This window comes from Erinaceus europaeus, chromosome 7, assembly GCF_950295315.1.
Source record: "Erinaceus europaeus chromosome 7, mEriEur2.1, whole genome shotgun sequence".
Lineage (NCBI taxonomy): Eukaryota > Metazoa > Chordata > Mammalia > Eulipotyphla > Erinaceidae > Erinaceus > Erinaceus europaeus.
This window is the reverse complement of record NC_080168.1, coordinates 111984449-112005104: the sequence shown is the minus strand read 5'-3', so window position 1 is coordinate 112005104 and position 20656 is coordinate 111984449. Positions and strand designations below refer to the sequence as shown.

The 20656-nt window shown below is 59.0% G+C and overlaps 1 protein-coding gene and 1 long non-coding RNA gene across 6 annotated transcripts; both read left to right on the top strand.

The window, feature by feature from the left end:
* The first annotated feature begins 257 nt into the window (after positions 1-257).
* On the top strand, positions 258-3298 carry LOC132539510 (uncharacterized). The gene is made up of 3 exons (XR_009550844.1): positions 258-622; positions 662-1365; positions 2179-3298. It is a non-coding gene; the product is annotated as an uncharacterized LOC132539510 (long non-coding RNA).
* A 247-nt stretch (positions 3299-3545) lies between these two features.
* On the top strand, positions 3546-20582 carry TNS2 (tensin 2). 5 transcript variants are annotated; one of them, XM_060195292.1, is made up of 29 exons: positions 3546-3796; positions 7736-7844; positions 8293-8330; positions 9125-9163; positions 9431-9469; positions 9578-9627; positions 9705-9876; positions 10251-10301; positions 11360-11482; positions 11568-11632; positions 12459-12542; positions 13025-13137; positions 13234-13294; positions 13425-13500; positions 13635-13764; positions 13846-13908; positions 13990-14103; positions 14215-15432; positions 15528-15678; positions 15774-16357; positions 16487-16576; positions 16832-16957; positions 17168-17260; positions 17371-17448; positions 17544-17621; positions 19361-19529; positions 19625-19693; positions 19828-19857; positions 19981-20582. In XM_060195292.1, the coding sequence occupies exons 1-29, from the start codon at positions 3722-3724 to the stop codon at positions 20117-20119; spliced, it is 4227 nt and encodes a 1408-aa protein (XP_060051275.1). In that variant the 5' UTR covers positions 3546-3721; the 3' UTR covers positions 20120-20582. The 5 variants fall into 5 exon arrangements, with proteins under 5 accessions (XP_060051275.1, XP_060051276.1, XP_007518260.1 ...); XM_060195293.1 differs by lacking the exon at positions 3546-3796 and adding an exon at positions 5011-5270; XM_007518198.3 differs by lacking the exon at positions 3546-3796 and adding an exon at positions 5316-6097.
* The last annotated feature ends 74 nt before the right edge of the window (positions 20583-20656 follow it).

The following is a 20656-nucleotide window of genomic DNA, read 5'->3' as shown; positions in this document are numbered from 1 at the left end:
TGAGAGCCACTTAAGGCACTGCTTCCATGAACCTCTGCCCTTCTGCCTGGTGAGGTGTGGCTTCTGCCTCTCCAGGCTAACTGCACACGTGGAATGGCTTTCTAGTTGACGGGCTGGTCTGGGTTACAGCTGAGGCCACTTTGTCTTAGCCACAGCTCAGACTTAGTGGGAATTTTCCAAACTAAGGACAGACTGCTCATTGTTGTAAAAGGCAGGAAAGGTTAGGACTGGCAGAGAATCCATAAGGTCACAGGAGGATGGGGCACAGGAAGCAGACAATTTGGGACCGAAAGAGAAGATGGCTTTTCTGGGGCAGCTGAAACATGCTCTCACGGCTCCTTGCTGTTGGCATTCTTACCCCCAAAGATGGGGGGTAGTGGGGCTGGTGCAGTGGGTGTTAATTGAAAGGCTTTCAGGGTGGGTTAGGTAGGAAGGGTACCCTTCCTGGGCTGCCTGTGAGCTCTTTATGACAGTGCTTACTGCTGCTCTGTCCAGGGGAGCCAAGAAATTCAGGGCAACGGTAAAAGTGGAAACGGTTAATTTCAAAGAGGTCATGCTTGTGCAGAGAAAGTAGGGAGGGAGAAAGGAACTGGGATCTTGACCTCAACGGAAAGGAAGCTAGGTGCACGCTTTGTGCCCTGTCAGTCAGCTGAGAAGCGAGGTGCACGCTTTGTGCCCTGTCAGCTGAGAAGGTGTGGACACTCCTGAGAAGTTCAACTGCAGGAATGGATCCCCAAGTACGGATTTTGGACAAGTAGAAAAGTCGTCACCCTACATTGTATTTCAGTCTAAATAGCCTAGCTTTTCCTAAGTAGTTGGGCTCTGGGCCCCAAGGCAGTACAAGTTATAGTTGTTGCAAAGGGCGTCACCTCAAGTGTTAAGAAGCCAGCTCACAGCATCTGGTTTCTCGGGGAGAAAAGTTGGGGAGCTACACATCGGCTCCTAGAAGCATTAATTCTCAAATAAATGTTTGTTTCTCAGCAACCACCCAACCCCCCTGGGCCACAAGTGAAGGGAGGACTTGCCTTCCCTCGTCTTTCCACCTCACCAAAACTGGAGTCTGGAAGAGGCAAGTTGTGCAGCACCCCGCCCAGCTGCAGCAGCCTCCTGGTAGGACAATACACTCTCTGTCCGAAGCCCGCCTCAATTGGCTGTGCCACTTCACCCACTCTTCCTGGTTCCCAGCATTCGAACCCTCCTCTAAAGTTCCCCCTGGCCCAGTGTTCTCCAGCCACAGCAGCGTCAGTGCCCTCTGCCTATCACCCTCCAGCCCAAGGGCCAGTCACTAGCATGGGATTGCCCCAAGCTGTGGAAGAGGGTACTCAGCCCTCAGTGCCAAGATGGGCTGCCTTCTGCATAACTAAGGTAAGAAAAGATGTGTAGTGGTGGCTCAGAAGGGGTTCTGAAATGCTTCCTCTTTCCTAATATCCTTGCTTTCTCCTCTTCCCCTTTCTGAAGTTCCGGTTGCTTGGCTGCTAGGAGAATGCCTGGCTTAGTGCTTTTTAATTTTCTTTATTTTTTCATTTATTGGAGACAGACCTGCTTCACCACTTGTTAAGTTTCCTCCTGCAGTTGGAGACCAGTGGTTTGAACCAGGGTCCTTACACACTGTAACGTGCACTCAACCAAGTGCACCACCACCCAGCCCCCTTCATTTTTAAGATTTATTCATGAGAGCACCGCTCTAGCACAGGACAAACAATACCAGGCACTGGATTTGGAAGAGAGAAACACCATGCATTGAACTGCCTCCTAGGCCACCCTGTCTAGCTGCCCCCTATACATGCTTATCAACTTTCCTGCCAGGTCCCCATGTTCAGAGCAGGAATCAGGCCTGGGCTGGAGACTATCTCATGACCCAATTCCTCAGACCTTACAGGGGCAGCAGCAATACCAGTCTACAGATGAGGCTAGTCCAGCCCTACTCACCTCTCTGGGGTGTAGTCAAGTATCTGAGTCCACCCAATCTCAACCAAGAGGGTAGGAATACAACCTCTTGGCACGTTTGCCAGAGAGCAGCCAAAAATTAATGAACTACCCTATAAGTGGACAACGTTGCATGTGTCATGCATCGCCATTATGTAAACAAATCCTGCCAAAATTACAAAGAGTAACTTTCAGCCTTGGGCTCTCCCATCTGCCGACTCCTCCCCACTGCCTTCCCACCTTTTCCCTCAGCTCCAGTCCCCACAAACCGGCTCCTCTATTGCTGACTACACAGCAAGTCAACCCAAGATGGTATGAAGAAAACTCCCAGCCCCAGCAACATCCACCCCTGCCAAGGGCCAGTCTCGGGGGGCCTACAAGACTACCCAGATGGAAATCGGGTACTCCACCCCTTGTAATCAGAACCAGACTGTGCAGACTTTGCCAAAGGCAAAAAAAACGAACACTGGAAGGAGCCAGCTGAGAGATGAGACAGAGGCCTTAGTGCTGGTGTCTGCCTCCAGTAGGCATTGGCCACTCACTTCTCAGAAAAGTCTAGTGGAGAGGGCCAGGGAGGGAGTTCTCAGGAAGTGCCCCACTGCCACGGAACACTGGGGAGGCTGGGGGTGGGAACAGATTCTGGGCTTGCAGGATGACATTGCTCCTTTACCCCTCCCTCCTCTGCCTCCCCCTGCAGGCAGCACAACTCAGCCCAGCCCAGCCCTGCATGGCTGGGGAAAGGAGTGCAGGGCTTGTGTGCTGTGCTGCCAGGCTTAAGCCACTAGAGCAGAGCTCTGCTTCCTTCCCTTATTAGCAAAAAAATGAAAAGCGATCTGGTAAGTGATCCAGTGGTCTAGAGCACTGGCTGTAAAAGCATGAGGTCCCAAGTTCACTCCCCAATATCACATGCACCAGGATGATGCTCTGGTTATTTTTCATGTTAATAAAAGTAACACAGCCCTACGGTTCAGTACCAAGGCATTCCGACCACTAGCAGGTCCAGAAACTGCAAAAGAAGTGGCGTTGGACCGCAGAACGAACTTCCAAATAAATCTCCGCTGGGAAGCCTGGGTCTTGAGGTCCTGAGTTGCATGTGAGGAAACATTTTTTGTTTTAATTGCGGTGCCCAGAAATAGAACCCAGGGCCTCATGGGTGGTAGGCCCGTTCTCTGCCGCTGAGCCATCTCCCCCAGAGACTTTCACAGAGATCTCTCCCAGCAATAGCCATGACCTTGCAGGGTGAGTGACTGGAGTTGCTGGGGAGGCGGGGTCTGAATTTGATGGTCATCAGCGCTGAGTCCTTTGCGCGAAAACAAGTGTCACCTGATGGAGAAGACGGGTGGGTGGCCAGCGGCGTGAGTGCCACGACGCCCCGAGGCCGCAGGCCGGGGCTGACTGGGGTCAAAGTCGATCCCAAATGCGCGGAGGCCCGGCGGTTCCGGGCCTCCGGCGTCTTTCTCGAGTAATCGCCGGTGTCCCGCGGGTCATTCTCTCGGCGCCCCCTGCCCCCGTGTGGTCTCTCTCCCCAGCTGTCTCCGGTGTGTCCGCGCCCCTCCGTCCTCTGCGCTTTGTAAACGCGGGTGCGCGGAAGGTGGGGAGAAAGGGGGAACGGAGACCGAGGGGCGGGGAGCGGGCGGGACGCGGGGATTGGAGCGGGGGAAGGAGGGAGGAGAGCGGGCGGAGGGGAGAGGCGAGCGCGGGGCGCGCGGGGGAGGAGGCAGCCGGGCGAGCGCGGCGCCACGGCCGCCGCCTCCGCCTCCTCCGCGTCCCGCGCGGCGCAGCACGGCCCGGCACGATGGGTTGGCCCGGGGGCTCCCCCTGCTGCTGCCCCGCCCCGGCGCGCCCCCGCCCCGCCGGGCGCCCCCCGCAGGTGAGTGGCCGCGTCACGCGCGCGGGAGGGCGGCGGCCTCTGCGTCACGCGCGCGGGAGGGCGGGCGGCGCCGGGGGCGGTCGCCAGGGGGCGCGGGGCGCCGGGCTGGGGACCGTGCGGGCGGGAGCGGCCCCGGCCTCCTTGCCCCGCGGGCTCGTCTGGTTCCGGCCCGCCGCCCACGAGGGCTCCTCGGCACACGCCGCGCCCCGGCCCAGCGCCCCGGAGGCTTTGCCCTCTCTGCTTCCCGGCCGGGGGAACCGTAGCCGAGAGTGGTTCAGAGGAGCCGGGTCTGAGCACAGCCCCCCAGGCCTCTCCCTGCTGCCCTCGGCTCTCAAATGGGCACATCCACACGCCCGCCTCCCTCCCCTTGCCTTCCCTGGGCCTCAGCCCCCCACCCCCTTGGCGACTGGGGCTCCCAGCCTCTCATCCAACCACAGCTATTTCCAGGAAGAGGGAGAGTGGGTGGAGGGGTTTCTCCAAACAAACCGGAGTCTGCTGAGAGGGGGCCGGGAAGGGGGTAGGAATGGGCCGTCTGCGGAATATTCCAGCAGGAGGGTCCCAGGGGGTCTGCCCATGCCTTCCCAGCCCTTCCACAGTGAGGCACTTTTCCTCTCAGAGAGTGAGGGTCAGAGGATGTTGGGGACCTGTTCCTGGTGAGGGGGACTGTCAAATGAGACATTAAGCCGGCTGAGGGATCCTAGTCAGGGTGCGTGCAGTAGGAACAGAAAAAGACACCTCCCCACCCCCACCCACTAATCTTCAGGGGCTGGGGACTAGACCCAATTGCCCACACTGGCCAGGGTCCTGGAATGTCCTGGGACCTGGCCAGGACTGGTGGGGGGGGAGTGGGTTATAGAGCCAGTACCCCTCTCCAGTTACAGGCTAAGGACCCAGGCCTTACCACACAGATGCTTCTCTTTGGCCAAGGTACCCTGGGGACAGACTTCCTGGCCTGGAAGGAAAATTAGAGCAGCAAGGAAAAAAACCTCTGCTCCACCCAGCCCAGTGTTCTGAGTAGGACCCCTTAAGGGAACTTACCCCTAAGAGGGCAGCACAGACCAGCCCAGATAGGCAAAAAGAAGGGAAGGAGGGAGAGAGGTCTAGGAACCTGGTGGGAGAAGCCAAAGCTGGAGGAGTTGCCTGAGCTCTAGGACATTCAGTAAATACCATGGGGGGTGGGGGGGGGGAAGCCTCTGCACATTCTTCCTAGTGACAGCTCTGAAAGCCTGGGGCTAAGGGCCCACAGGCCATTAACCCTTTATATTTTTAGAAGACACCCCCCACCACCACCCCTTCCAAGGCCCCAGTCCACCTCCTTCCCTTGACTCCTGGGACAGGAAGTTGGACAAGTTCCCAGGAGGGAGTCAGGAGGCCCAGGGAGGGGGGGGGTGGAGAAAGTTGGGAGGGGACCTCCTGTCCGGTGCTTGGGCCCTTGACAGCTGCTGAGGAAGGACAGCCAAGACATGACATGAAGGTAGTACTCAGGCTGGGGGCATGGGGTGGATAGGGGGTCAGAGCAGTCCAGGGCATGGGTGAGTGGGGACTGTCAGGAGTCAGTGCAGCAGGGGAGCAAAGCAGGCAGGACAGCCTGTAGCTAAAATGTGGACTTTCAGCCTGTGTGGAGGCAGTGGGCAGAGGGCACTGCAGATTCCTCTTCCCACTTCACAACCCTGAAAGCTGAGGCAGGAAGCTGGCCTGCAGCCTCATTTTCACAGGGGGCACACTCTGGATCTTAGGCTGGTTGGGGGAGTCACTACCAGCTCCCCCACTCGCCACAGAAAGCTCAGGCTGGGTGGCTGACCAGGCAGGAATGCAGTGTTCCCCTCTGGCCCAGGAGCCCAGCTCAGACACCTCAATTCCCACCCCACCCCGCCCCAGCCCCACCCACAGGATCCCTGCAGATCCTAGGATAAGGTGGATACCTGAGCAGTGGACAGTTACCCATCAACTAGCTAGATCCTGGGCTGACACTCCCAGCAGGGTAGATCCTGGGAATCTGATCTCCTGGCCTCCCCCACATCCTCCCCCCACCCCACTTCCTGGAGCAGCGACCTGCCCCCTTCCCGCCTGCACTCCCCTCCACTTCCAGGGCAGGGCTTCTCACACCAGCCAGACAGCCTAGCGTCCACCCAAGGGAAGCAGCAGCCTCTATCAGGCCGCTTCCAGGAAGCCCTGGGCCTGGCCCCGGCATTGTTCAGGACCCTTCGGCCAGCACCCCAGGACACCATGAAGTCCAGCAGCCCAGTGGAGAGGCTGCTCAGAGCCCTGGGGAGGAGGGACAGCAGCCGGGCCACCAGCAGGGTAGGAGTGCCCGCCAGTTGGGCAGAGGAGGGCTGGAAGAGGTATGGGGGTGGGGGGGACCAGAACTCTGGCTGAACCCTTCCCCCCAACCTCAGCCCCTTTCCCCAGTTTCAGCTCCCTCAGTACCCCCTTGGAGCACATCCCCATTTCCCCATGTGACCCTGCCCTTTGGGGGGGGGGGGCAGGCAGTGGTGTAAGCAGCAGAAGGGTGGGTTAGAGTAGAACCTGGTTTTGGTTCCTCGACTACTTTCTTTTTTAAAAAAGAGTTTATTTATGAGAAAGATAGGAGAGAGAGAGAAAGAACCAGGCATCACTCTGGTACTTGTGCTGCCGGGGATCGAACACAGGACCTCATGTTTGAGAGTCTAATGCTTTATCCACTGCATCACCTCCGGGACCACCCTTGACTACTTTCCATGCCCTGAACCAGGCCAACACTGGGTTCTCCAAACTGGGGACCCAGATACATCTGTCTGCAAGACCTTTCTTTTCTGGGCACTGTTCTGGAACCCCAGAGCACAGGTCAAGAGATCGAGAGTCCTCTTCCTGGAACAGAGAAGGGCTGGGCTGGAAGAGGGAAGGAGGAGACTAAACCTGAAAAGGGCTTTCCTCTTGGGTCTGACAAAAGCTGTCCTAGCAGTGAGGGCTTTGGCACTGAGTTTCCAGTGGGTCTGGCAAGCGTAGTCCAGCCCAGGAGAACTCAGGTGGGGTTGAATGCATCTGTTTCAGAGACAGCCAAGGGGTCAGAAGTGGTGCCTGGCTCCCCAGGCTGCGTGCCTAGAAGCCCCATCACTCCCTGTCCCCAGTCCTCACCCCAAAAGCAGCAACTCAGGGCAACAGGAGGCATGGAGAACAGAGAGCTGGAACTTGAACTGTAGTGGAGACAAGTGGCCCCTGCACAGGATGGGCCTGGCACGTCCTCTGGGCAAGGAGGGCCTGACAGCATCTGTCCGCTCCCTTACCTGGCAGGGCTAGAATCCTACTTGAGCCCCCTCCAGTGCAGGGTGCACACTCCATCCCCAAGTAGCAAGGCAGCCAGGTATTCCCCCAGTGCCCTGCCTGTGCGCCTCCCTCCAGCACTGCCGCCTCCTTACACAACTGCCGCCTGCCGCCTCAGTGCACAAAGAGTAAACATGTTGTTCTGAGGTGGGAGGAGGGCCTGTCAGCTGCCTGGAACGTGGGGACAGCAGGAGCCAGGGGAGCAGGGCTGGTGAGGCCACTCTTGCGGGGACTTTCTGGGTGCCGGCAGACTTCCACCCCACCTTCATGTCTGGGCCCCACCTTTGCTCCCCCTCCACACAGGGCACCATGGGAGGAGAAACAGGGCATCAGAGAGCACCCCCTCACAAGGAGGAAAGCTAGATGGTTGAGTGGCAGTGACTACAGAGTGTCACACACCAGGCCCACGTGAGGGGCTGAGTGATCCCTGGGGAGGAGCTGACCCAGGGTGGGTGACGCAAGGGGCCGGATTCCAGGGCACCGTAGAGGGCAAGCCCCACAACTGCCCGGAAACAGCTGTGGCCAAGTGTGTCCTGTGTGGCCGGGGCTCTGTCGGAGCAGAGGAGGAAGACAGCCAGTGCTCCCTACAGCCTGTCCCATCTCTGTCCCATCTGACACCTGTCTGTCCCTCCACCCCAGCCTAGGAAAGTTGAGCCACACAGCTTCCGGGAGAAGGTCTTCCGGAAGAAATCACCGGTCTGTGCCGTGTGTAAGGTGACCATCGATGGGACAGGTGTCTCCTGCAGAGGTGAGGTGCCCTGAGCAGTGACAGAGCAGCCCCGGCTGCTGGCCCCCGCTCACAGGAAGGACATCACTCTGATGGGCACTGCCACTGGACAAGGCTGCTGCTCCAAGTTACCCAGGCACCCCAAGATAAGAGTCCCTGAGCACCCTGGCAACCCCATACTCTCCGCTGTCTCCCCACTCTGACCAGAGACTTCCCCCTTCTCCCCACCTGACTTAGAGCATCACCCCTGGACCCTCACTCCCTGGCCTGGGCAGAGGTCCCACAGCCATTCTCTCCCCTTGTGTCTCTGGCCCTGCTTCCCACCCAGCTAGCCCCATGCATCCAGGGTCCTGGAAGTCCCAGGGTCTAGTTCCAGGGAACACAGTCATGGGGGGGGGGGGTTACCCCTTCCACTGCCCATTTCAACAGCCCCCTGCTAACCTCTGCCCACCCCGTCCCCTCCTTCTAGTCTGCAAGGTGGCTACGCACAGAAAATGTGAAGGAAAGGTGGGTGTCTAAGGGGGCAAGGGCCGCTATCTCCTCTGAAACAGGCTGTTCTGATCAAATTGGCATCAACCCTCTAGCCCTGCCATCCTGGGGTGACAGAGGATGCAGTACTGGGCCCTTTAAGAACCACCCTTCTCCACCCCCTGGAGGGCTGGCCCAGGCGAGTGGACAGCGAGACAGCATTTGTCTTGGTGCTGTGCCCAGGCTGCAGCTGGCGAGAGGATGGGGGTGGCTGAGGAGGAAGAGGAGGAGGAGGGGGTGAAGAGGAGGAGGAGGAAGGGTGGGGAGGAGGATTACAGAGACTGGGCAGCTGAATAGGCTGTTCCTTCTCTCTGAGGAAGGGTCCTCAGGATACCTGTGGGTGTTGCCCTGGGTCCTGCAGAGGTGGGGCAGTGGGGCAGAAAATGTAACTGCAGATAGCACCTAAGGGGGGGGTACTTAGGGGAGGGTACCTGCCTCCTATCTGACAAGGGGCCCCAGGGCCTAGGAGCCAGCTTGGGGACGCTGTCTGCCCAGGGGCGGGGTCTCCCGGTGAAAGAGGCCAGTGTGAGTCCTGCCTCCGTGGCTCTATATATAACTCCTGCCCTGCAGCTGGATGAATGGGGGGTCTGTGTGGGCAGGGGGCTGGAAGCCAAGAGTAACAAGTGGGGGGCCCAGGGGTGGGGGACTGAGAAGCCAGAGGAGAGGCTCCCTTAAACAGAAGCACCTCAGCTCGAGCAAGCGGCCCCTCCACCTGGCTGCTGAAGCTGAGGGGTGGGCCCAGCCCCAAGCCCCTCACTCAGGTCTCCTTCCAGGTGACCTCTTCCTGTCAGGCCGCACCTCCCGCGGAGCTGGTGAGTGTGCACAGGGGCTGGGGGCGCTGGGGGCGGCAGGGGACCAGACTTCGAGGCCAGAGGTGTGAGAGGGACCCCCGCAGGTTCCGTCCAGGGGGCTGCGCCGGCGATCTGGCCATCCTGAGGGAGTGAGGGGGGATGCATGAGACCCCTGCTCCCCTTGGCCCTGCTGGGGCCTCCTCCTCCCCTGGGCCACGGGCCTGCCCTCCCCGCTGCCCAGGCTGGTCCCGGCCCTCAACTCCCCTCTTGCTCCCCACCCCCCTCCAGCGGAGAAACACGGCCCCGGTGCGGCGCATTGAGCACCTGGTAAGACCTGGGCTCCTGCTGAGGACGACAGGTCCTGCGATTCCGAGGCGGGGAGGCCGGGGTGGGGGCACCCAAAAGGCCGGCCACACACGGTCTCTCCCGCCCCAGGGATCCACCAAGTCTCTGAACCACTCGAAGCAGCGCAACACTCTGCCCAGGTGAGTGGGGGCGCCCCCCCAACCCGGGACCCCCGCCCCGCCGGCCCCGCCCCGGCTGACCTCGCCCCCCCCTCCAGGAGCTTCAGCCTCGACCCGCTCATGGAGCGGCGCTGGGACCTGGACCTCACCTACGTGACCGAGCGCATCCTGGCCGCCGCCTTCCCGGCGCGGCCCGACGAGCAGCGGCACCGCGCCCACCTGCGCGAGCTGGCTCACGTGCTGCAGTCCAAGCACCGCGACAAGTACCTGGTGAGGGGCGGGGCCCACCGGCCTCGACCAATGCCGGAGCTCTGACGTTATCGGGGCGGGGCTAAGGGGGCGGGGCCCGCCTGCCCTGACTTGGGGACAATCCCAGAGAGACTGGCTCAACGACCTCCTATGATGGAAAAAGACTATCACTTAGGGTCCAGTGGGTGACGCCACTTCCACGAGTCACCGCGCCTGAGGTCACTTCCTCCTGAAGACCCCCCTCAGCCCGGGAGGTGATGTAGTGGGTAAAATGTTGGAGGAGGAGCTGAGTTCCATCCCCAGCATCACATGTGCCAGAAAGATGTTCTGGTTCTCTCTCCCCTTCTCTCTCTCTCTCTCTCTCATGAATAAGTAAAGACCCCATTTGTTTGCAGCTCTTCAACCTTTCAGAGAAAAGACATGACTTGACCCGACTAAACCCTAAGGTAAGAAGGGGTGAAAGTCATTGAACTGGGGCCGGGTGGTGGCGCACCTGGTTGAGCGCACATATTACAGTGCACAAGGGCCTGGGTTCGAGCCCCCCGTCCTCACCTGCAGGGGGAAAGTTTTACGAGTGGTGAAGCAGGTTTGCAGGTGTCTCTCTGTCTCTCTCCTCTCTATCTTCCCACCTCCTCTCAATTTCTGACTGTCTATCCAATAAATAAATAAAGATTTAAAAAAATAAAATAAGAAAGTCATTGAACTGAATGGAGTCCCGGCCTTCTCCCCCCCCATTTCATTTTTAACACGCTTTCCCATTTGACACATTATTTGAGAAACCCTAGCCATCCAGGAGATGGCAGGTAGTGCTGGAATCACATACATGAATTCATGTTCAATGACCAGCATCATATATGTCAAAGTGATGCTCTAGTTCTCTCTCTCTCATTAACAAGCAACTAAATATTCTAAACATATTTATGTATTTTAAATGAAAGACAGATGTATATAGAGAGACCAGAGGACTTCTCATCTCTGGTTTATGGTGATGCTGGGAACTGAATCTGGGACTGCAGAATCTCAGACATGAAAGTCTTTTGCACAACCATTATGCTGTCTACCCAGTCCATAAATCTTTAAAAAAAAAAAAAAACATTTGTTTATTAATGAGAAAGATAGGAGGAGAGAGAGAAAGAACCAGATATCTTTCTGGTACATGTGCTGCCAGGGATCGAACTCAGGACCTCATGCTTGAGAGTCCAGTGCTTTATCCACTGCACCACCTCCCGGACCACTCATAAATCTTAAAAAAAAAAAAAAAAAAAAAAAAGGTATTTGCAGAGCTCCAGCAATAACACTGGTGGAAAAACAATAGAATAATTAAAAAAATGTTTTTGAGATAGCTCCGAGCATGGTGCAGAAAGTATCAACCCACTCACTGTACAGGCAAGGAAACTGTTGAGGCTGTCACAGCCAGCAAGCCCCAGGCCCCAACACCCTGCTCCTTTTCCATCTCTTTTCATTGGTGGGTCCCACCTCCAGTCCCACCCCTCACACCCCCTAGGTCCAGGACTTTGGCTGGCCTGAACTGCACGCACCCCCCCTGGACAAGCTGTGTTCCATCTGCAAAGCCATGGAGACCTGGCTCACCGCTGACCCGCAGCATGTGGCCGTCCTGTATTGCAAGGTGGGCTGGCCCTTGGGACCCCAGAGCTGGGTGCTGTTAGCCTGGTGCCCCTGGAGGCCGTGCATTCCTATCTCTCTGCCCTCAGGGGAGCAAAGGCAAGCTCGGTGTCATCGTCTCTGCCTACATGCACTACAGCAAGATCTCTGCAGGGTGAGGCTCCTGGGCCCCAGTGACCACTTCTGCCAGCTGGCCCTGATGTGCCCATCTCCTCTGTGTTCAAAGAGAAATTACTATAAACATGACCTTTCCTCCTCCTGTTCCTCACTGTATTTCACCATAGTTCCCAGGAGAAGATCCATAGTAGTTTTCTAAGTCTGCTATAACCAAGTGCCATGAACTTGGTGGCTTAAAACAAGCGAGCTGTATTACCTCGCTTCTGGAGGCTACAAGTCTAAAGTGGGGGTGGGCAGGGCTGCCCCTCTGTGACTCTGGGTAGTATCCTTGCTTGCCTTTTTCTGGCTTCTGGTGTTGGCCAGCAATCTTGGGTGTCCCTTGGCTTGCAGATGCTTCACCCCAGTCTCTGCCTCCATCATCATGCGGCCTTCTTCTGTGTGTCTGTATGTCTGTCTCTTCTCTCCTTCTGAAGACACCAGTCATATGGGACTAAGGGCTCACTCTACTCCAGTATGACAGCTTAACTAATCACATCTGCAACGACCCTATTTCCAAGTCAGGTCACAGTCAGAGGTACATATCTTCTGGGGAAACACAATTCGACCCACCGTGTAACCTTGTTGCCCTATCCCCCAGCATATTCCAGGGGGAGAAACTAAAGCTCAGGGAATAATTGTCTGAGGTCTAACAACCAGTACAGTGACTAGATGTGGGGTTTTCTAGATCTCTGTCATTACTCAGGGCTTCTACTGGACTTGGGGGAGAGGGGGGTTTACACAGCACCTCTCTGCTGGGGCATAGGGAGCGGAGACTAGGATGGAGATCAGCTCCTAAGCTCACGAACTGGCCCCGCTTTCCCCAGGGCTGACCAGGCACTGGCCACTCTCACCATGCAGAAGTTCTGTGAGGACAAAGTGGCCGCAGAACTGCAGCCCTCCCAGCACAGGTGAGCTGCCAGGGGTTTGGGGGTGGGGAGCAGAGGTCCAGCACATGCGAACGGAGCGCCACCCAGGCCCCAGGCGTTAGGAACAAGCAAGGCGTCCTCAAGCTCATACTCTTAACGGAGCAGAAGGCCGTGCGCCTCTGAACTAATAAACAAGATCATGTTGGACGGTGGCTTATGCCAGGAAGAAAACACAAGCCGAGTCTTGTGACGGAGACTCGCAGGACTCTAAGAGCCCCATGAGGCCAAAATCTCAAGGAAGAACATTCTAGGCAGGGGTGGGGGTGGGGACAGCAAATATGAAAACCATGGAGGCAGGGAGAGTCAAGGTTAGGTGCAGAGAGCTTTGTCCTGAGCTGGAAGACCAGAGGGAGGGGTGGAGTAGGGCAGACCTTCCAAGGATGGGTGGGCTAGCACACTGGGGACGTGTGGAGGAAAGGGCTCACCTGCTCACCACTTGTAACGTCCCCCCAACCGACCCCCAGATACGTAAGCTACTTCAGCGGCCTGCTGTCCGGCTCCATCAGGATGAACAGCAGCCCTCTCTTCCTGCACTACGTGCTTATGCCTGTGCTGCCAGCCTTTGAGCCTGGCAAAGGTGAGGCTGCCTGGGTGTGCTCCATGCCAAGGGCGGGCGGTCCCCCATCCCTCTGCCCTCAGCACCCCTCAAATGCCTCCTCCTTTCTGCCTGCAGGCTTCCAGCCCTTCCTCAAGATCTACCAGTCCATGCAGCTCGTCTACACATCTGGAGTCTAGTGAGTGCTCGGGGTCAGGTCCTGCTCTCCCAGGCCACTGCCCCCCCACCCCCACCCTGGGGGCTCCCGCACCTACAGCTGAACACTAACACAGGCTCAGAACTCCACCCCAGCTCCGCCTCTCCCACAGCCATATTTCAGGCCCCAGCCCCCAGCAGCTCTGCATCAGCCTGGAGCCGGCCCTCCTCCTCAAAGGCGACGTTATGGTGAGTGGCTCTGGGCAGCAGGGCCGGTCCTGGGCTGGCGTGGGGGGTCTCTGATGAATCATCCACTGGGCAGTCCTGGGGTGGCAGCACAGAGGAGGTGTGAGTGGCCGGGGGCCTGACCTCCCCCTCCACAGGTGACATGCTACCACAAGGGCGGCCGGGGCACAGACCGAACCCTCGTGTTCCGAGTGCAGTTCCACACATGTACCATCCACGGGCCTCGGCTTTCCTTCCCCAAGGACCAGCTGGATGAGGCCTGGACGGGTGAGCTGGAGACAGACTTGGGGCAGCGGGTGGGCAGGTAGGCACGAGGGGGCCTTCTCACCACCCACCTGCTCCCCACAGACGAGAGGTTCCCCTTCCAAGCCTCAGTGGAGTTTGTCTTCTCTACCAGGCCTGAGACCAAAGGTAAGAATATGGCCCAGGGGCTGGAGGTCGGGAGGAGCTTATCTCTCCCTGCTCCCCAACACCTGGTCGGCCCCCCCACAGGCAGCACTCCAAGGAACGACCCCTCAGTCTCTGTTGATTACAACACAGCAGAGCCCGCCGTGCGCTGGGACTCCTACGAGAACTTCAACCAGCACCATGAGGATAGTGTAGACGGTGTGTGGGGTGAGGGTTTGGGGAGCATGCTCCTGCTCCCAGCAGGGCCCCTTAGTGCTACCCTCTCATCCTCTCTCCCCTCCCTTCCTCCCTGGCCTTCTCCCTACTCAGGCTCCCTGACCCACACTCGGGGCCCCCTGGATGGCAGTCCTTACGCACAGGTGCAGCGGGCCCCCCGCCAGGCTCCGCCAACACCCTCTCCGGAGCCGCCCCCACCCCCCCTGCTGTCCATCAGCAGCGACTCCGGCCACTCCTCTACACTAACCACAGAGCCAGCCGCTGAGTCCCCTGGACGGCCGCCCCCAACAGCAGTGGAGCGACAGGAGCTGGACCGCCTCCTGGGAGGCTGCGGGGTGGGGGCCAGTGGGGGCCGGGGGGCTGGGCGAGAGACGGCCATCCTGGACGACGAGGAGCAGGCCCCCTCAGGGGGCGGCCAGCACATCGGGGTTTACCCAGGCCACAGGCCTGGCCTCAGTCGTCACTGCTCCTGCCGCCAGGGCTACCGGGAAGCCTGTGGGGCCCCCAACGGAGGCTACTGCCGGCCTGAGGGGACCCTGGAGCGGCGGAGGCTGGCCTTCAGGGGCTACGAGGGACCCCCCCAGGGCTATGCCGAGGCCTCGGTGGAGAAGAGACGACTGTGCCGCTCACTGTCAGAGGGCCCCTACCCATACCCACCTGAGCTGGGGAAGGTGGCCAGCGCGGACTTCGGCTTCCGCGCACCCGGCTACCGGGAGGTGGTGATCCTGGAGGAGCCAGGGCTGCCAGCCCCGTTGTGCCCCTGCCCCGCCTGCGAAGAGAAGCTGGCCCTGCCCACAGCAGCACTGTATGGGTTACGGCTGGAGAGGGAGGCCGGAGAGGGCTGGGTGGGCGAGGCGGGCAAGCCTCTGCTGCACCCCGTGCGGCCCGGGCACCCTCTGCCCCTGCTGGTGCCTGCCTGTGGGCACCACCACACCCCGGTGCCTGACTACAGCTGCCTGAAGCCCCCCAAAGCTGGTGAGGAAGGGCACGAGGGCTGCTCCTACACCATGTGCCCCGAAGGCAGGTATGGGCACCCTGGCTACCCTACCCTGCTGCCGTACAGCTACGGGGGAGCCGTTCCCAGCTACTGCCCCACCTACGGACGGCTGCCTCACAGCTGTGGGCCCCCAGGAGAGGGCAGAGGGTACCCCAGCCCTGGGGCCCACTCCCCGCGTGCCGGCTCCGTCTCCCCGGGCAGCCCACCCTACCCACAGTCCCGGAAGCTGAGCTACGAGGTCCCTGCAGAGGACAGTGGGGACAGGTATCCACTACCCGGGCACCTGGGCCCCACAGGGCCCTTGGCATCGGCAGGTGAGGGGCACTGGGTGGCAGTGCCAGGGCAAGGGGACAAGCAGGTGCAGAGGGCCTCTCCCTGGTCACACCTCCACCTCCCTCCACCCACGCAGAGTCACCTGAGCCTGTGTCCTGGCGAGAAGGCCCCAATGCACACAGCACCCAGCCTCGGTCTCCCCAGGAGGCCCCAGGCAGTGCCTCCTCTGAGCTGTCCGACCCCTCCACACCCCTGCACACCAGCAGCCCTGTCCAGGGCAAGGAGAAGTATGTGGAGGGGCAGGTGTTTGGCCCAGCAGACACTGAAGGAGTGGAGGCAGCCCACAGCCTGGTACTGACCACCTGTCTCCCCTCCCCTCCAGCACCAGGAGACAAGACACCAAGTCCCCCACCTCAGCGCCCCCTCAGAGACTGAGCCCTGGTGAGGCTTCACCACCTGTGTCCCAAGGCAGCACCGAAAAGGCTCCTGAGCCACCAGCAAGAAGTGGGCTCCAGCCGCCTGCCCCCCTCTCTCCCACCTCCCCACCCAGCTCCCCCAATGACTGGCCACAGGAGAGGAGCCCCGGGAATCGCTCAGACAGTGCCAGTGCTCGAGTCCCCTTGCCCACCACGCTGCCCGGCCTCCGCCACGCACCCTGGCAGGGCCTTCGAGATCCCCCAGACAGCCCCGATGGGTCTCCGCTCACCCCCGTGCCTACCCAGATGCCCTGGCTCATGGCCAACTCAGAGCCAACGCAGAGCTCGCCCACGCCTGCCTTCCCCGTGGCCATGTCCTATGACGTCAAGGGCTCCAACCAGCCCCCGCTTCCTGAGAAACGCCACCTGCCAGGGCCGGGACAGCAGCAGGGACCCTGGAGCCCTGAGCCTGCCTCACCACCAGCCAGAGGCACCAGTCACCACGTCACTTTTGCCCCTCTGCTCCCAGATAACGCCCCCCAAGCCCCAGGTACAAAGACCTTGAGAAACAGTGAGCCAACTTGGGAAACAGTGAGCCAACTTGGCTTGGTCTAGGAGGAGGGGTGTGGCGTGCAAACTGGGGAGCCCCAGAGCCAAACCCAGTCCCTCTCTGTCCCAGAGCCCCCCATGCAAGAGAGCCAGAGCAACGTCAGGTTTGTTCAGGATACATCCAAGTTCTGGTACAAGCCACACCTGTCCCGTGACCAAGGTGAGGAGCTGCCCCCAGGGCTTTGGCGTCCCCTCATCCCCGTGGCAGGTGACTGGGGGCACTGGACTCAAGCAGGTTTAGGCTTAATACTGTCAACTCTCTGTCAGCACTTAGCCTCCCTCCAGGGCCCAGTACTGCCACTGCTGTTGGGGTGAAAGGCCTGGGGGTGGTTTAGTAAGTTCCTGGGGGATGGGGTGGGGGGAACACGAAGGACTCAAGTCAACCACTATCAACCCCCTCCGCCCCCTCCCCCAGCCATTGCCCTGCTGAAAGACAAGGACCCAGGTGCCTTCCTGATCAGGGATAGCCACTCATTCCAAGGAGCCTATGGGCTGGCCCTCAAGGTGGCGACACCCCCACCCAGTGCCCAGCCCTGGAAAGGTACAGAGTGCCCGGGTCTAACAGGGCAGGGGGTGAAGACTGGGAAGAGGAGCCACAGGCCCGGCCAGGCGGGTGTGGGCCACTTCACTTCCTGGTGGGGAGAGGCAGGAAGTGGCCGCTCCTGCTGGGAAAGGAATCTCAGAGTGTGTGTGTGTGTGTGTGTGTGTGTGTGTGTGTGTGTATGTGTGTGTGTTAAAAACCCTTCTCTAGGTGATCCCCTGGAACAACTAGTCCGCCATTTTCTCATTGAGACTGGGCCCAAAGGGGTGAAGATCAAGGGCTGTCCCAGCGAGCCCTACTTCGGTGAGCAGCAGGCGTAGGGGCCAGTGCGCAGAGGCTGGCACAGGGTGGGGTCTCACGGTGGTGGGGAAGCTTGTGTTTGTGGGTACCAGGACACTCCCCCTCCTGTGCAGGCAGCCTGTCAGCCTTGGTCTCCCAGCACTCCATCTCCCCGCTGTCCCTGCCCTGCTGCCTGCGCATTCCCAGCAAAGGTGGGTGTCCCCTCCACCACCCCCACCCTGCACCCCCCCTCCCGCCACCTGGCACCCAGCTGGCCCCCTGCTGAGTTTCCTGTCTTTCTTCTCAGACCCCCTGGAGGAGGCCCCAGAGGCTCCAGTGCCCACCAACATGAGCACAGCGGCCGATCTCCTGCGTCAGGGAGCCGGTAGGGGCGCCCCTCCCTTTCCCAACCACCAAGGCAGCACTGCAGATTCAGATCAGGCCACAGAATTGGGGGTGGGGATGGGGAGGGGTGGAGGCAGGCCCTGCATTTTAAAAAATATTTATTCCCTTTTGTCGCCCTTGTTTTATTGTTGTAGTTATTACTGTTATTATTGTCACCGTTGTTAGGACAGAGAAATGGAGAGAGGAAGGGAAGACAGAAAGGGGGAGAGAAAGATAGACACCTGCAGACCTGCTTCACTGCCTGTGAAGCGACTCCCCTGCAGGTGGGGAGCCAGGGGCTCGAACCAGGATCCTTATGCCAGTCCTTGCGCTTAACCCGCTGTGCTACCGCCCAGCTCCCAGGCCCTGCATTTTTATGGATGGAGCAGAGGGGGTCTTCAGTCTAGATCCTCAAAGTCTTAGGAACATGAGACTTGCAGGGAGGTGGACTCATCAGGATGCAGAACCCCAGGCTCCATTCTATCTCGCATTTGTGACTCCTCATCCAGGGAATTTCTTCTTCTTCTTTAAGATCTTATTAATTCATTAATGAGAAAGACAGGAGGAGAGAGAAAGAACCAGACATCACTCTGGCACATGTGCTGCCAGGGACTGAATTTGGGACCTGTCTGCAGCCACGCCAGCCTGATCTCATCTGAACTCAGGACCTCATGTTTGAAAGTGGTACTTATCCACTGCACCACCTCCCAGACTATGTCCCTCCTTCAGATGGGGACCAAGGGCTTAAACCTGGGTCCTCACACATGGTAACATGTGTGCTCTACCAGAAGCGCCACCCGGCCCCTCTAGCACTGCTCATCTCTGGCTTATGGTGGTGCAGGGGACTGAACCTGGGACTTTGGAGCCTCAGGCATAAGAGTCTCTTTGAGTAACCATTATGCTATCTACCCTTGCCCCCCATCTAGGAGCTCTTGAACAAGATACCTGTGGTTAGAATGCATTTGAGGGGGGTCAGGCGGTAGCGCAGTGGGTTAAGTACAGGTGGTGCAAAGCGCAAGGACCAGCTTAAGGATCCCGGTTTGAGCCCCTACTCCCACCTGCAAGGGAATCGCTCCACAAGTGGTGAAGCAGGTCTGCAGGTGTCTATCTTTCTCTCCCCCTCTCTGTCTTCCCCTCCTCTCTCCATTTCTCTCTGTCCTATCCAACAACAAACGACATAAACAATAACAATAATAACCACAACAAGGCTACAACAAGGGCAACAAAAGGGGGGAAAATGGCCTCCAGGAGCAGTGGATTCATAGTGCAGGCACTGAGCCCAGCAATAATCCTGGAGGCAAAAAAAAAAAAGAATGCAATTTGAGGGAGTTGGGCAGTAGCTCAGTGAGTTAAGCGCACGTGGCGCGAAGTGCAAGGATCCCAGTTCGAGCCCCTGGCTCCCCCACCTGCAGGGAGTCGCTTCACAGGCGGTGAAGCAGGTCTGCGGGTGTCTTTCTCTTCCCCTCTCTACCTCCCCTCCTCTCTCGATTTCTCTCTGTCCTATCCAACAACAATGACAGCAGCAACAATAATAATAACCACAACAATGATAAGACAAGGGCAACAAAAGGGGGAAAAATGGCCTCCAGGAGTAGTGAACGGAGCCCCAGCAATAACCCTGGAGGCAAAGAAGAAGAAGAATGCACTCTGAGCAGCTCTAGTTGGGGCTAATGCAAGAGCTGGAGCCCGGGGTGGGGACGTGTGTGACAAAGTGTCTCACGCCTGCCTGTGTGCCTGCAGCCTGCAGTGTGCTCTATCTGACCTCAGTGGAGACCGAGTCCCTGACCGGCCCCCAGGCCGTGGCCCGGGCCAGCTCTGCAGCTCTGAGCTGCAGCCCCCGCCCCACGCCAGCTATTGTCCACTTCAAGGTCTCAGCCCAAGGCATCACGCTGACAGACAACCAAAGGAAGTGAGTGTGTGTCCAGCCCCTGGGGGGGGGGGGGCCCAAGTTTAAGAACTTGGGCCTGTTTCTGGGTGTGACATCCTCCAATGTCTTCCTCACAGGCTCTTCTTCCGCCGCCATTACCCGGTGAACACCATCACCTTCGCCAGCACTGACCCTCAGGACCGAAGGTGAGCCTTCCTCCAGCCTTTTCCCCAGAGCCTGAGGAGACACCAGGCTTCCCAGATAAGAAGGAGTCCCACCTCCTCCATCAGTAATTACTCTTGGGGGGGGACACCACTTCATAATTCTTCTCCTTCTGCAGATGGACCAACCCCGATGGGACCACCTCCAAGTAAGCTTCCCCCGAGTGCCAGCTCCTCTTAGGGGATGAGATAGCTCCTCCCCCAGCCCTGGCTTTGCAGTCCCTGGTAGAAGGGATGCTGAGCCCCTCCGCACCTTGACTCTGTCCTCCCAGGATCTTTGGCTTTGTGGCCAAGAAGCCAGGAAGTCCCTGGGAGAATGTGTGTCACCTCTTTGCAGAGCTGGACCCGGATCAGCCTGCAGGTGCCATCGTCACTTTCATCACCAAAGTTCTGTTGGGCCAGAGAAAATGAAGGCGGGCCACCGGCTCAGAGCCCACGTCCACACTGTACCCTCCCAACAGCCCACAGCCCTCACCTCCCCTGGCCTGGCCCCCAGGAAGCCCAGAGCCAGCCCCTCCCTCAGGAATGGGGAGTGGGCATCCACCCCAGACACGGCTCCCCTTCCCAGCTAAGCTAAGTGGACAGGCAGTGAGGTGACCTTGCACGTGAGCAGAAGGCAGAGACAGGAGTGTGAAGGCTGAGGAGGCCGCGCAGCTGAGCCCAGAGGGAGCAGGGACAGTCCCGCCTGCACAAGAGAGTCAGCCCTGCCCGCCCTGCCAGGCGGGACAGGGGCAGGGGCAGGGGGAGGACTGGGGTGTGTCACTCCTCTGCCCTCCCTCCCCCCAGCAGAGAGACCAGAGTGTGTGTGATCACATGAAGGGGGGGAAAGAAAGAGTCTATTTTTGTCTAAGAATAAAGAATCTCTAACTTTTCATCAGGTGGGAGTTGTGACTTGTCCATAAGAACCTGCTGGCCCCCACAGGCAGACCTGCTTCTGGGGGCCCCTTA

Excerpts from the sequence above, each read along its gene's own strand:
- TNS2 (XM_060195292.1), top strand. The coding sequence starts at position 3,722 with ATGGGTTGGCCCGGGGGCTCCCCCTGCTGCTGCCCCGCCCCGGCGCGC. Across the intron at positions 9,164-9,430 it reads CCGCACCTCCCGCGGAGCTG|CGGAGAAACACGGCCCCGGT; the intron begins GTGAGTGTGCAC and ends ACCCCCCTCCAG. Across the intron at positions 19,858-19,980 it reads CCCGATGGGACCACCTCCAA|GATCTTTGGCTTTGTGGCCA; the intron begins GTAAGCTTCCCC and ends CTGTCCTCCCAG.